This window comes from Myotis lucifugus, unplaced genomic scaffold, assembly GCF_000147115.1.
Source record: "Myotis lucifugus unplaced genomic scaffold, Myoluc2.0 scaffold_39, whole genome shotgun sequence".
Lineage (NCBI taxonomy): Eukaryota > Metazoa > Chordata > Mammalia > Chiroptera > Vespertilionidae > Myotis > Myotis lucifugus.
Genome location: NW_005871087.1, coordinates 561,400 through 576,676, shown reverse-complemented (window position 1 = coordinate 576,676; position 15,277 = coordinate 561,400). Strand labels below are relative to the sequence as shown.

At 47.1% G+C, this 15,277-nt stretch overlaps 1 protein-coding gene across 2 annotated transcripts in view; it reads right to left on the bottom strand.

Moving 5' to 3' along the window:
* GLB1 (galactosidase beta 1) overlaps positions 1-15,277 on the bottom strand; it is a 65,774-nt gene that overhangs the window by 40,797 nt on the left and 9,700 nt on the right. For both annotated transcript variants that reach the window (XM_006087564.3, XM_023752938.1), the window contains exons 2-5: positions 8,201-8,370; positions 5,357-5,507; positions 4,741-4,801; positions 2,496-2,590 (exon numbers count right to left, since the gene is read on the bottom strand). In XM_006087564.3, the coding sequence (XP_006087626.1) occupies positions 2,496-2,590; positions 4,741-4,801; positions 5,357-5,507; positions 8,201-8,370 (477 nt within the window). The remainder of the gene's footprint in view (positions 1-2,495; positions 2,591-4,740; positions 4,802-5,356; positions 5,508-8,200; positions 8,371-15,277) is intronic.

The window sequence follows — 15,277 nt, the reverse complement described above, 5'->3', positions numbered from 1 at the left end:
AAGCAAAGCTGTGGGTGGAAGGTCCTGCCCTAATTATTGTCACCTGGGATATTAATAGGTGTTTGTGGCTTTCCTTATTTTAGGTGTGGTCTTGGTACGAACTGAGATAAACATCCACATATGAATCCAGTTCAGATGGTGAGGTTTAGAGAGTATCTGCACCTATGGCTGAATCATAAGGATGAGTCAAGGTCCAGGCTGGGCTTCCTGCAGCTGTCAGACAATGGTGTTGAGGGCGCTAACCACCTGCAGGCAGGGATCTGAGTCCTCTGGTAGGAATCATTTTGTCCCGCCTGCAGACACAGCTCCTTGGTGGCCTCTTCAGACTCTCGGGGCACCCAGAGAAAGCGCCAGCTTTGCGACTGAGTGAATCATCCCCACGGCCCTTGGCCTGAATTAAGGCAGAGATAGAAATCGGCTTTCATAGAAACTTCCACAGTGAAACCCTGGCTACTGAGGCTAGCCTCTTTCTTTCTTCCTTCCATTCTTCTCTTTCTTTTCTTTTCTTTTCTTTTCTTTTCTTTTCTTTTCTTTTCTTTTCTTTTCTTTTTCCTTCCTTCCTTCCTTCCTTCCTTCCTTCCTTCCTTCCTTCCTTCCTTCCTTCCTTCCTTCCTTCCTTTTTTGCTGCAAAAGCTTTATTGTTTCCATTTGGTCCAATGCATGGGAGAGAGCTTCAGGGTGGTTCAAAGACTGGCTAGTAGGGGTGGCTCAGTGGTTGAGCATCAACCTATGAACCAGGAGGTCATGGTTCAATTCGAGGTTAGGGCAGTTGCCCGTGTTGCAGGCTTGATCCTCAGTGTGGGGTGTGCAGGAGGCAGCCAATCAATGATTCTCATCATTGATGTGTCTCTCTCTCTCTCTCTCTCTCTCTCTCTCTCTCTCTCTCTCTCTCTCCCTCTCCCTCTCTCCCTCCCTCCCTCCCTCTCTCTCTCTCCCTCCCTTCCTCTATGATATCAATAATATTTTTTTTTAAGATAAAAAAAGGCTAGTATTTCAGGGAGAGGCAAAAGCCAGACACCAGGGGATGCAGAAGGGCCCCTCAAAGGCCTCTGGGCTCCAAAGGCTCCTAGTTGTGCTTGAGGGTGAGTCTCTTGAAGAGATGCTTGCCCAGCCCAGCCTGGGGGCCGGCAGCCTGCTGATGTTAGTCAGGTGTTGCCCATCTCTTTGATGAGTTTCACCTCCTCACCCCGGAAGTGATTCTGCAGGAAGTCACGGAGATGAGGGTCTGCGCGGGTAGAACCCAGGGCCTGCAGCTCCACAAGGGCCTGGTTCAGTTCCTCTCCAGGCCAGGGTAGCTTCCATGGCGTCCTGAGTTTTGCCCACTCATCTTGGGAGGCTTCAGCACGTCCTGGAAGAGAATTCGGCCCCCGCGCTGGTTTTGCGTCTTTAGGAGGCGCTGGGAGCCCTCGCGATTCTTCTCCAACTCTCGGAAGAAGTGGCCCACGCCCTGGAGGGCCACATCCTAGCGGTTGGAACTAGAAGCCCAGAGAGAGGTAGGTGCGGAGGCCCGCAGATGCAGGTTGGCCAGGCGTTGGCCGCAGCCTCCACCTCGGTGGAATAATTTTGATGAATCTGGGAGCTCATGGTTGTTTGGCAATAAGGAGTTAAGGTAGAAAACAACCGGGGTGTTGGCTGGTCTCGGAGGTGGTTTTGAAGGTGGTGACTGGATAAGATGCTGGAGAGTGGCCGGAGGCTGGAAGAAGGGGTGTCCCTGGGTCTGGGGCGTCCAAACACTGTTGAAGCAAGACACAGATCCGGGACCGCCGAGGGCACTGTTGCCAGCTTCTTTCTTATCTAGCCCAGCCGCTTCTATTAGATTCCAGAACCACTGGGTAGGTGTGCGGTGTGACCCTGCCGGATGTGACCTCCTGGCAGCCAGGCAGAGGTATGAGGGGCGGGAGAGACTAGAGATACACCTGGGCAGGGATGAAGGTCACTAAACTTCTTCAAATGCTTCACAAATGGAGGCGCTAGCTGGGTGGCGTTGGCCAGGTCACTTAATCTCTTTGAAAGTCTTCATTTAAAAGAGAGAGTGGGCCTAGCCGGTTTGGCTCAGCAGATAGAGTGTCAGCCTGCAGACTGAAGGGTCCCGGATTCAATTTCGGTCAAGGGCACATGCTCAGGTTGTGGGCTCAATCACCAGTAGGGGGCATGCAGGAGGCAGCCAGTCAATGATTCTCATCATTGATGTTTCTATCTCTTTCTCCCTCTCCCTTCCTCTCTGAAATCAATACAAACATTAAAAAAAATAAAAGAGACAGTGGCTGGAATAATTGAATAGCATTGGCAGGACATCCAGGACAGAGTCTGGTGCATAGCAGGCATTCAAAAAAGGTAATACCTCCTCCAAATGCAATTTAAATCAAAGCACCATCTATGGCATTGCCTCTGAGAGAAACAGACTTATGAAGCTCAGGCCTGCATCCCTCCTCTAAATACTGTGACTGGATGGAAGCCTTCGCGTCCCGCCAGCCCATGCTCATCCCCATGGTTACCTGCACCGTTATAATCGGCCCTCCATTCTGATAGAGGAGAGGCTTCATCTTGGGCAGAATGACTCCCAACCACGTGTCCACAGCTGCCAGGTAGTCTGGAACGCAAGACAGGTTTAACACCATCATTCACCTTTTAGCACAAATAGACACAACACAGCCTTATTACTCTGGGGCTGCCAGCAGAGATCAGAATATGCTGGATTCAACAACTACCTTCTGAAACGGGGCAGCGACATGCCCCAAGAGTCAGATGAAAGTTGTCTTGCAAGGAGCTGTCTCCTCAGTGGACAAGGACCAGTATGCCTGGTATCTGCCCCTGCAGCTAGGACAGAAAGCCTGGAGGCATCCTGCCAGTGTGTGTTAAGTAGAGAAAAGAGCGACTGAGCCCTGGCTGGTGTTGCTCAGCGGTTAGAGTGTTGCTCTGCAGACTGGAGGGTCAAGGGCACGGACCTGGGTTGCAGGTTTGATCCCTGGCCCCGGCTGGGGTGCTTGCAGGAGGCTACCAATCGACGTGTCTTTCTCACGTCGATAGTTCTCTCTTTACTCTCTCTCTGTCTCTGTCTCTCTCTTACCCCCTCTCACCTTCTCCCCTCTCCCATTCTCTCTAAAAATAAATGGAAAAAAATATCTTCTGGTGAGGATCAACAACAACAAACATCAAAAAAGAAAAGAGTGACTGAATGGTGTCTCCTCCTCTCTGTCATAGTAGGTTTTTTTTTTCCTTTGTACAATTAAGCTCCAATGAATTATAAAGGGTGTCCCAAAATTCACGCAAGAAGTAATTTTGATAGAAAACACAGGTTTATAATTAAAAATTGTAAATTTTTTATTGATTCATAAAGTATACAGTATAGGGTTATGTATGGAATAGCATATCGGGTAAATGGCCTCCACGGCTTTGCTGGCACATCCGCATAATCTGAGCGGCCAATTCTGATCACAAAAACGGGAAATTACACGACCAGGAAATGACTCATGCAGTAATTGAATTGTTTCTCGGGCTGTATGGCATGTGGCACCGTCTTGTTGAAATCACATGTCGTCCACATCCATATCTTGCAATTTAGGCACAAAAAACTGGATTATCATGTCGCGATAACTGTTATTGCCTGAGCAGCCGCATTTTCGAAGAAGAATGGTCCGATGATGCCTCCAGCCCAAAATCCGCACCAAACAGTGACACGTTGTGGATGCATTTGTTTCTCAACAATCACTTGTGGATTTTCTGAACCCCAAATGTGACAATTTTGTCGATTAACCAAGCCATCAAGAGGAAAATGAGCCTCATCGAAATTCAGCCACATTTATGCAAAACGTCATGGAAAATTTCAACAAAAGAGTGCGTATGTGCCAGCAAAGCTGTGGAGGCCATTTACCCGATATCTATTCCATACATAACCCTATACTGTATACTTTATGAATCAATAAAAAATTTACAATTTTTAATTATAAACCCATGTTTTCTTTCAAAATTACTTCTTGCGTGAATTTTGGGACACCCTTTATATTTACCTTGTCTGATGGGGATAATATAAAGTTGCCGGCCATGTTGCTGGATTAAATGAGATAATACATATGAAAACACTAATCATATACTAAGGGTGCAAAATGTGAGGGGAATACACTCAGAAGGAAATGTGCCCACAGCACCACGCACTGGCCTTTTCCACAGTAAACTTAATCCGTGTTAGCTGCTTTTATGACCACCTTCACCACCACCACCACCACCAAGGGAAACTGAAGTCGTCAGAAGATAGAAATGCAGTGAATCAGGGCTTACAGCTAAAATAATATCTAGTGGTTTAAAAAGTCAAGAACAAAGACCTATCATTTACATCTGCAAACGGAGATAAAGGGATAGAAAGCATCTTAGCTACCGAGGAATCCAGTGACACCTTTCCAGCTACTGGGCCTGCCATGGGGATTAGCTAGATGCTATCCCCGGCCCTGCAATATTCTAAGAATGTACGAGGAGAAAGCATTGAAGTCACTCGGTCAACCGCAAACAGGGCCCATTGCCAATTCAAAGAGTTATCAGTTTGTCAGCAAGATCTGGTCAAGTTCAAGAAAGTCTATTTCCTACACGTGCAGTGTCTGGCGTCCTGCAGTGGATAACGATAAACACTTTCACTAAACTTTCAGAAGTGTCTGCACAGAAGTCCCCCAGCCTTCAAAATACCGGATTCTCACGATATAAGTTCTCTATGCGTTCATAAATTCTCTCAAGGCATCTGTCACAACTTACCTGGATCAGACGAACGAAGAACAATATTTTCCTTCTCTAAGAGCCACGCAGGTAATCCTCCCTAGGGTAGGAAAGCAAAAAAAGGAAACCAATGTCAGGTCCATTTCGTGAAAGGCACTCAGGGGAGATAGAAATTACTGCTAGCAGTGAGGGAAGAAAGGTTCCATGGAGAAGGGGTATTTTGAGTTGGGCTTTCTAATCTGTAAACTTTCAGGGAAAGTAGAAATTGTAACGTGGTAAAAATAAGATCACTCTTTATGAATACTAATGGTTTGAGAATCAAAGCCTTAGCTCTAGATTAATTCCACTTAGCTCCACAGCTAGCCTGTGGGGTAGACAGAGCCCCCACCATTACCTGCTTTTTTCAGGTGAGGAAACTGAGCTAAGTGAGTGACCACCAAGAGGAGGACCCACCCCTCTGACCCTTACCTGTTCCCCTCTGCTTAGGCGTCTCCTAAGGGAAAAGACACCTGTGTGGCTATAGTCACAGGCTCCATGTTATCTGGAACTAGAGACTTACTTAAACTGCTTGAACGCCCTTTCCCCTGGTTCCCTGCCTGCCAGCCCACCGGGTCACACACAGCAGGCAGGCAGAGCCCAGCCTCGCCACACTCACCATCTCCCACTCCGCACAGATGTAGGGTCCAGGCCTCAGGATAACCAGCAGCCCCAGCTCGTGCGCCAGCTGAATAAAATGCTCCACGTCATGCTCCTCGGAGAACTGGTACTGTCCTGGCTGGGGCTCGTGGAAGTTCCAGGGCACGTAGCTGCCAAGACACACACAGCCCCTTCCTGGAAACGGCTCAGAAACCCAGATGTCCTGCGTGAATTTCTGCCGAGCTATGAACTTGCAGGACGCACAGGCCTCTCCCTGGGGCAGCCTCTCGGGGAAACAGGCCTTGTTTTGAGTTTTCACAGCGGCTACCCAAGCGAATCAAACGTGTGTGTGTGTGTGGGGGGGGCACACTTTCAAGTTTATGACCCACAAAGAATGTCCATTCCTATTTACTGTTTGACTTTAAGGAAGATACAGAATTATATGAACACGAATTATTAATATGTAAAAGTTACATATACCTGTGAAAAGCTTAGGAAAAATGAAAATATCTGTGCTAAAGTAATAACATATACATATACATATATATATACGCATATATAGTCAGAGCCACTTAATGATAGGGATAGGTCCTGAGAAATGTGTCATTAGGCAATTTTGTCATTGTGCAAACATCATAGAGTGCACTTATAAACCTGGATGGTCTAGCCTACTGCTCCTAGGCTACAAGCCTGTACAGCAAAACCACATGTCATTAAATCAAGCAGGAGAGAACATGAAGCAATCAAGAGACACGGTAGCCCTAGCCAGTTTGGCTCAGTGGATAGAGTGTCGGCCTAGGACTGAAGAGTCCTGGGTTTGAATCTGGTCAAGGGTGCATGCCCGGGTTTCGGCCTCGATCCCCAGTAGGGGGCTCGCAGGAGGCAGCTGATCAACAATTCTCTCTCATCATTGATGTTTCTATCTCTCTCTCCCTCTCCCTTCCTCTCTGAAATCAATAAAACCATATATTTTTTTTAAAAAGATAGAGACACTGTAAACACGAGATGGATGAGGCTGAGGCTGGGGTAACATGGCATACTGTTTTACAGCAAACTCTTTTTTTTATTAAGTAGAAATAGTACACCCTAAGATAACACTAAAGTATAGTATAGTAAATACATTAACCAGTAACATGGTCACTTGCTATCGCTATCAAGCATTAGGTACTGTACATACTAGTAATTGTATGTGCTACACTTCCGACTGACAGCACAATAGGTATATTCACACCAGCATAACCACAAACACACGAGGAATGTGTTGCACTTCAATGCTGCAATGCCTATGACGGCGGTGGGTGACAGACATTGCATAGTTATATCTTATGGGACCGCTATCATACAGGAGGTTTGTCTTTGAAACGTCATCATGCATAACTACACGTATTTTTTGAAAAGTACTTTTTAATAAAAATGGAAGAAGCTTCAACCCCTTTGTCCTCCTGACAGAAGACTTTGTCAGGAACACGACGCAGGAGATAAAATGACAAAAGTCCCTACCGGCATCCCTGACTGCCTACAGCATGGAATATAAATTTAAATACGAAGCCACCCATGGCCATCACAGAGGTCTCTCTGATGACACTGGCTGTGTCCTTCTTTTTAAATTTTTAATATTGTTATTGATTTCAGAGAGGAAGGGAGAGGGAGAGAGAGATCAAAACATCAACGATGAGAGAGGATCGTTGACTGGCTGCCTCCTGCACGCACCCTACTGGGGATCCAGCTCACAAACGAGGCACGTGTCCAGACCGGGAATTGAAGCGTGGCCTCCTGGTTCATAGGTCGATGCTCTACCACTGAGCCACATGGGCTGGGCTGGCTGTGTCCTTTTTCCACCATCCTAAGTTTTCAGGGCCCCCTGGAACAGAGAGTCTTGGTCCCCTTGAACACAGGGTTGAAACTACAGACAGACCCCAGTGGCCTTAGAACCAGAAAAACAAGTGGGGTTCCCCCTAAATTATCTGTCCCGGGAATCTGCCTCTGGGTTTTTCTCACCCTTTAGCTTTGCAAAGTTATCGGCAATTCACATCAGCAGTGCAAAAACCAGAGTGGCCAGCCACCCCAGTTCTTCCCAATTAGTCACCTTGCAACAGCATGAAAAGAGATGAGGAGAGATAGCTCCTGGGGTAATTCTATAACCCCAGGCGATAGCATGAACTCAGAAGAACCCTGAAAACAGACTGGGTTTCCGGAATCTACCTAACAAGGAATATTCCCCTAAGAGCTGAGAGAAGTTATAACTACTTACAAACACCCTTATCTTCAAATCCTAGATGGATCTCTGGCCAAAAACATGTGCCTGGGCAAATTTCAGTGTCACCAGCTGCACATGGGAATGGTAAGACCTTGAAGAAATGGAATCATTCATGTCAAGTGCCCTGCACATGGTGAACGCTCAATCATCGATACTTCCCTTTGTCTTTTTTTTTTTAATATAGTTTATTGATTTTTTACAGAGAGGAAGGGAGAGGGATAGAGAGTTAGAAACATCGATGAGAGAGGAACATTGATCAGCTGCCTCCTGCACACTCCCCACTGGGGATGTGCCCGCAACCAAGGTACATGCCCTTGACCGGAATTGAACCTGGGACCCTTGAGTCCGCAAGCCGACTCTCTATCTGCTGAGCCAAACCGGTCAGGGCCCTTTTGTCTTTTTAAGCTGATACTGGTATGATTTCTGGCGACGTTGTTCAAGATTGGAAGAGGTGATGAATTACCCCGAGAAGCCCCTCCCAGAACACCGGACAACACTATTTCCCATCCTGAGCAATGAAATAGCTGCACTGAGAAATGCAGCTGTACTCTCTCTCCAGGTGTGGCTGCCCGGGCCCAGGTGAGAGCCCAGTGCCCTCCTACTTACATCTGGATGGCGTTCAGCCCAGCCATCTTCATCTTCAACAGCCGGTCCTTCCAGTAGAAGCGGGGCACACGGAAGTAGTGGATGCTGCCCGAGATGTAGCGGAACGGCTGGCCATCCTTGCGGAAGCAGTTGTGGTTGTAGTCGATCTCAAAAGTCTTCTGGGAGGCATTCTACAGGGCAAGGGTGAGACCACGTGAGAGCCTGCACCTGCAGCAATTTTGCGGGTAGACACTTTGAGAGTGGCAGGTGACTCCCTGCCTATTCAATTTGCGTAATGTGTTGATGGAAGGAATGTTTGGTTTCTGGGCTACAGAACAAACCACAGCTAAGCCAGGTAGGCTCTCAGGTAACAGAATCACCAAGCAGGACCCACGTGCAGGATTCCACAGGGCTCACCTTCCAGAGTCCAGCACCGATCTGACAGTTGGTGGCTGAGATGCAGGAGTTCTATCTCCAAAGGGAAAACCCTGCTGGCGGTGACTCTTCTCTTGGTGTAGCAAAGCCCAGGATGCCCGGAATACAACACACAGACACACACACACACACACACACACACACACACACACACGCATCCCTCCCTCCCTGTGGCTGTGACCTGCCGGAGCACTGGATGTACCTCAACAGTAATATCACTGGGCTGAAAGCAACAGATTAGAAGTCCTGAAGCCTCATCCTAGGTGTTGCTCTAAGTTCCACCTGCGTGGAACCTGGGCAGGTCCCTCTCTACTGCCTCCTTTCATCCAAAAACATGCAGGATGTCAGACTGAGTGAACTGTAACGCAGTATTTCTCACATTGTGGGCTGCGACCCAGTTTGTGAGTCATGCACTCAGCTTGGGTGATGATGGGCACCTTTTGCTAATAAGAGAGACTAGAAAACAGAGTGTATTGCACGTAGTAAAGACAAGTATTATTTTATGAAACTTTTATTATATATGTATAGAATTGCATATGTACGTAGGTCTCTACGTGGTTGCAATGTAACATGTATTTCTAGCAGTCAAATCACATTTTGAGGAACACTTGGCACGACTTCAGAAACTAGAAATGCTAGGATTTGAAAGGGAAGGTCTCAAAGGAGAGGCCAACAGGCAGAGGGAAATACTGTCCCCTGGTGGGTGAAAAAGGTAGCAACAGGCCACAGGTGCCACCAGGACTAGGGCTACAAGAAAAGTTGGTAGGACTCCTTGCGCATTTTTAGGCTTTCAAAGGTCACAATATGAATTTTTTTTAATCTTTTTTTTCATGGCAGCATCACAGTCAGTAAGAGCTTTTGGGGGAGAGGGCCTTGACGTCATATCTGAAGCAAGGGTGACAGCGCGTGTTCCAGATCCAACATGGTCTGAAGTCCAACAAGGACATGGAACACTGTGACTGTAAGTGAAAACACCCCAAGGAGATTGCTTTGGGACAAATGGAAAGCTTTACTGTCTGTGAATTTCATCTCAATAAAGCTACCCCAAAAATAAGGACACATAAATAATCATAAAATAATCATTTTAATGACAATTTATTCTTCTAGTAAACCAAGGCTTTAATTTCCATTCAAAGGCAAGATACTCAAACTCACAAAATACAAAAATAATTTGATATACCAATTTTTAAAAAATATATTTTTATTAATTTCAGAGAGGAAGGGAGACGGAGAGATAGAAACATCAAAGGTGAGAGGGAATCACTGATTGGCTGCCTCCTGCAGGCCCCCCACTGGGGACCGAGCCTGCAACCCAGGCATGTGCCCTTGACTGTAATTGAACCCTGGACCCTTCAGTCCGCAGGCCGACGCTCTTTCCACTAAGCCAAACCAGCTAAGGCCAGATGCCCCAATTTTGAAAACCTTTTCAGTGCATGTATATGACAAAGTGTCAAATAAGGATTTCTCACAAGTTCTGTGAGTTCAAGGGTGGTCTAGGAGTTGGGAACATTCGTTGAACAAACAAGCCTGAAGGAAGTAAGCAACTTTGGCAGAACGGGGGAAAAGGAAAGGGTTGTTTGAAGTCCACACGTCTAGGAGAAGGGATTCAGAAAAGCCAGGGAGGAGTTGGCGAGAAATTATGTTGGCGGATGGTAGAATCTGGCTTTCATCCCACAGAGTGGAACCTCATCCTGTATTTAAAACAACCTCAAAATCCAGCCCAAATAGCTCCCTACCATCTGTTTAGAAATATTACCAAGTACCTACTGTGTGCTGAGTAAGCACAGACCACACAGATGTGACCACAGCCCACATGCTTCCCTCTAACAAGGAAGAAACCCAAGGGTTAACCCAGTGAGGCCTAGATGATAAAGATAAGACCATCACGTTGTGCACCTTAAACTCACACAATGCTATCCATCAGTTATATTTCAATTGATCTTAGGTGGAGCCCAGGCACTGGTATTTCTTAAAACTGCCCCAGATGATGTAATGTGCAGCAGAGTTGAGAACTACTGGCCTGCCGGCCAGTGTAGCTCAATAATTGAGTGTCGCCGTGACCGGTTTGGCTCAGTGGATAGAGCGTCGGCCTGCAGACTGAAGGGTCCCGGGTTCGATTCCGGTCAAGGGCATGTACCTTGGTTGTGGGCACATCCCCAGTGGGGGGTGTGCAGGAGGCAGCTGATCGATGTTTCTAACTCTCTATCCCTCTTCCTTCCTCTCTGTAAAAAAATCAATGAAATATATTTTTTTAAAAAAAGAATCGAACCTGTGACCTTTTAAAAAAAAATAATAATTGAGTGTCAACCTATGAACAAGGAGGTCACCGTTCCTGGTCAGGGCACATGCCTGGGTTTGGGCTCCATCCCCAGTAGGGGGCATGCAGGAGGCAGCTGATCAAAGATTCTCTTCATTGATATTTCTACCTCTCTCTCCTCTCTTCCTCTCTGAAATCAATAAAAAAAATTTTTTTTAAAGAGAGAACTACTGGCCCTATTTGGTTTGGCTCAGTGGATAGAGCATCGGCCTGCGGACTAAAGGATCCCAGGTTTGAATCCCAGTCAGGGCACATGCCTGGGTTGCAGGCGATCCCCAGTGGGGGGTGTGCAGGAGGCGGCCAATCAGTGATTCTCTCTCATTGTTGATGTTTCTCTCTCTTTCCCTCTCCCTTCCTCTCTGAATCAATAAAAATATATATTTTAAAAAAAGAGAGAGAGAGACAACTACTCGCCTAAATGAAACCCTAGGGTGAAGTAGAGTTGACCACAGGGAAAGGTGATGTAGGCAGAGGAAACTGTGTGTGAGACTGGCAGAGAGGGCAGGCTGCAGGGAAGGGAGAGAGCTGCAGACATCAGCACAGATGGAGCATGACAGCTGCTGAAACAGAGATGGGCAGGGGCCAGACGGAATGAGCCCTGAACTCCAAGTTCAAGGGCCTGGACTTTATGCCAAGAGCTATGGAGAGCAATTTAAACAGAAGAATCGTAGGCTTTCAAATATTCAGGACACTGGCCTTTTATGGAAGTGGCAAAACAGGAAGCAGAGACCTGGATCATGGTGGTGACAGAGGGGCGGGCAGTGGACATCAGGGAGAACTAATAGGACCAGGGGCTTGGTTAGGTGTAGGTGTAGGACACAGGGGCTGAATTGTAGAGGCTCCACTGCCCCCAGGTGGAAAATTTCGAGCATTATTTTTTTTTTTTTGAGAGAGAGAGAGAGGGGGGCAAGGGAGGGAGAGAGAGAGAGAGAGAGACTTAAGAGACATATCAACAGGAAAGAAAAAAAAAGATTGCATGGATATTAACAGCTATGACGTTTGTAACAATACACAGAGTGGGGGAAATTCGGTTATCATCTTTGGAGATCGCTAGATTACTCATTACTCTGAAAAATGATCTTGGCAGAATCATGGCTGTTGTGTAGAGTGAGAACCACAACACACGTCCTCATGTAGGCTTTTGCTTCTTTCCACCTGTCCCTCGTTTCTGCGCTCTTGAGTTAGTTCTCAGACCACCCGCACCGGAGCCCCTGCTTCATGTTATGCTTCCAGAGGAACCCAGATGAAGGTGTGGCCTACACAGCAGATGCTCAGGATGTGAGTCTGTACCTGGATGTCTCATATATGTCAAACAGCAGCAAGGACCCTGCAGCTGGTGCTAAGTGGGTGGTGAGGCAATGCAAATACTAAGGCCCTCACCTGCGCTGGACTTGGAGGAGGTACAGGCAGAAGGGGAGGGGTGGCATCTGCATTAGCTCTACCCCTGGAATGGGGTGTGTTACTGGTCATTGTAAGCACTGTGAGGTTGCCTGGCTTTTGTAACAGACTTGAAAGCTTTGAAGAAGAGATTGGCTGACAGGCTCATGTAAGCCATCCACTCTGAGCATTCTGTGAACACCAGAGGCTTCCATGACAATGATTAGAGACCTACATCTCCTTCCAGACAAGTAAGGCTCAGGACTTAATCACGGAGACACTGATAGTGCATCTGGAGGGGTCAGAATAGAAAGCTGGATAGAGGGAAGTTTCCTGGCATGGTGCACTCTCCCATCACGTGTGAATTAGCATCTTAACACACACACCCCCCTCCCCCCCGGGCCGTGCTGTTAGAATGGTTCTCCAGAACCTGGACCTGATACTGGCCTGCAGGAAATGAGCTGCAGATGCCAGGACTGCGTTGGCATCCTGAGGAAGGTATGAGATGGCTCACAAGCCACCATCTGACTGTACTTCCCCAGGACACTCCCTTCAGTGAGGAATGCCCCAGGGAGGAGCAACCTGGCATTTCTGAGAAGCCGATGAGCGTGTTGTCCTCTGTAGGAAAGGGTGATAGAAGATGCTGCCTTGGCCCTGGGATCCCTAGTGTTTGGGGATTATGAGATTCTGACAATCAAAGAGAGACCATTTGACCGTCAGGAGTAGGTGGGTATAATGACAACAATGACCAGCAAGGCCAGAGTGGCAACCAGGTGTGCTGGCCAATAGCCATCTTAAGCAATGGCTCATAAACCATAGCGTTCCTAGAGGGTGAGATGGTTGGGCAACCAGCAAGGGAGTTGCTTGATGTGTCTAACAAGAAAAAACAAATCAAGAACTCATGAGCCAAAGGCTGGTATCAGCTCCTGCAATGGAAAATTGATATCTTCCCCCAGTTGCCAGCTCTGACAGCCAATTGATTGAACAAAGGGCTGGATGTATTCCCATCAGGGAGGGCCCTGCAATGCCACTCCAAGTACTATACACGCAATAGTTCCCAATCCTTCCCCAGTGGGACTTAGGGTACCTGAGTCCTAAGGAAAGTGGCACCCCCAGACCTTCTGAGGATTGTTGGGTATGGTCTGAGCTGATACTGACACCAGAGGACCTGAAATGCCATCATTCTCCCTTACTGGGCCGGGGAGAGAGGGAGTCTCTCTCACAGTGGGTCCAACAAGTCAGAGGACCCACCTGATGGCTATTTCACTGGTCCTGAGTGCACCTTGGGATGGTTTTACCTAACAACCCCCAGAGCCCTCACCATGAGTGAGAGCCACTATGAAGGACAGGGCTGAGTGGAGGTCCTGGAACTGGACACCCCCTTCACTCAAGATGAATCAGAAGCAAGACCACCATTCCTCCTGAAATAGCAGATATCGTGCCCCCTCCACCAAGACTCACAGGACATCCCCATCACACCCCATTCAAATGACCTTGTGAGCCTCAGTGAAAAACAGATCCTGGTGGATGATGTGGCCACCTACCCTGTGGGTGCAGAGAGGATTACCAGGAACAGTCAACAGAGCCTTTGGCATTTGGTTTGTGGCTAATGTTCTAATCTTTTCAAAACTATCAATAAAAAGGATCAAATGCAGCTTGTTTGTTAGTGGGCAGGACAGCAGTACACATCCTCTCTTGCCCCAGGGCCCTACTGACTGCCCCACTTTCTCCCAGAGACCTTGACTGTGAGGACATTCCATGGGCTGTCCCTCTGGTCTGATATACAAATGACAACATGCTATTTGGACCTGGGAAGCAGTGACAAGTCTCTGAAACTGAAGCTTAGAAAAGCAGACAGAGCCCTAGCCAGTTTGGCTCAGGGGACAGAGTGTCATCCTGAGGACTGAAGGGTCGCAGGTTTGATTCCCAGTCAAGGGCACGTATCTAGGTTGCAGGCTCAATCTCCGGTGGGGTGCGTGCAGGAGACAATCAATTGATGTCTCTCTCTCTCACATAGATTTTTTTTTTCTCTCTTTCCTCCTCCCTTCCACTCTCTAAAAATCAATGGAAAAATATCCTTGGGTGAGGATTAACAAACAAACAAAGAAAAAAAAATAGGAAAGCAGACAGAGAGGATGGATATGGAGAGCCACAGAAGCAGCATCACCTAAGAGACAGCTTCCAATTGGTGACTGTCATGGTCAAGGTTAACAGGGAAAATCCACTTCATGGCTCCAAAATGACCTTTAAGGATATGAGAGGATCCGGCCTAAAGGAGCCAGCATTCTTAATATCTGTGCACTGTGGCACCACCAACAGAAGGTCAAGAAATGTGAGGGAGGAATGCAGAGTCCATTCCCCCCAAATGAAAAGAATGTAAACTTTGCCCTGTGTGCAAATTCCACCCCTTCTAAATTAATTGGCACTGGGACAAAGTGCTGAAGAGCCAGTTTTATTTTACACTTGCAGGGGTGTGGTAGCATCAGTACTTACAGTGCATGAGATCATAAAAAACATGTAAAATAAAATCAATCCTAAGCAAGGCCAAGCCCACATCTTCCCAGGGTCCCTCGTGGACATAATACATATATTATTGGAGGTAAAAACAACAACACAGCAGTATAAACAAGATACCCTCAAGACCAAATACACATTAGGGATTTAATACTGTCCAACATAACATTTTTATTTATTGAGTTTAGATTATTTCAGTAGTATATAAGCATTAAAACCAAACCAACCATTAATCATAACACTGATATTTACACCATCAAGTAATGTGAACATCCCCCAAGTTTCCTAACCCTCGGGAATAACAATATTATATTTGCATTACTTGTGCACATTCCTCAACTAGAATAAAGAAAGGAGCTCTGTGATACCACACGTTAGGGGCCATGCCAATTATGTGAAGATGTGTCCTCAGGTCCCTCCCTATAATGCTGGTAAGCACTTACTCAGTGGATCTT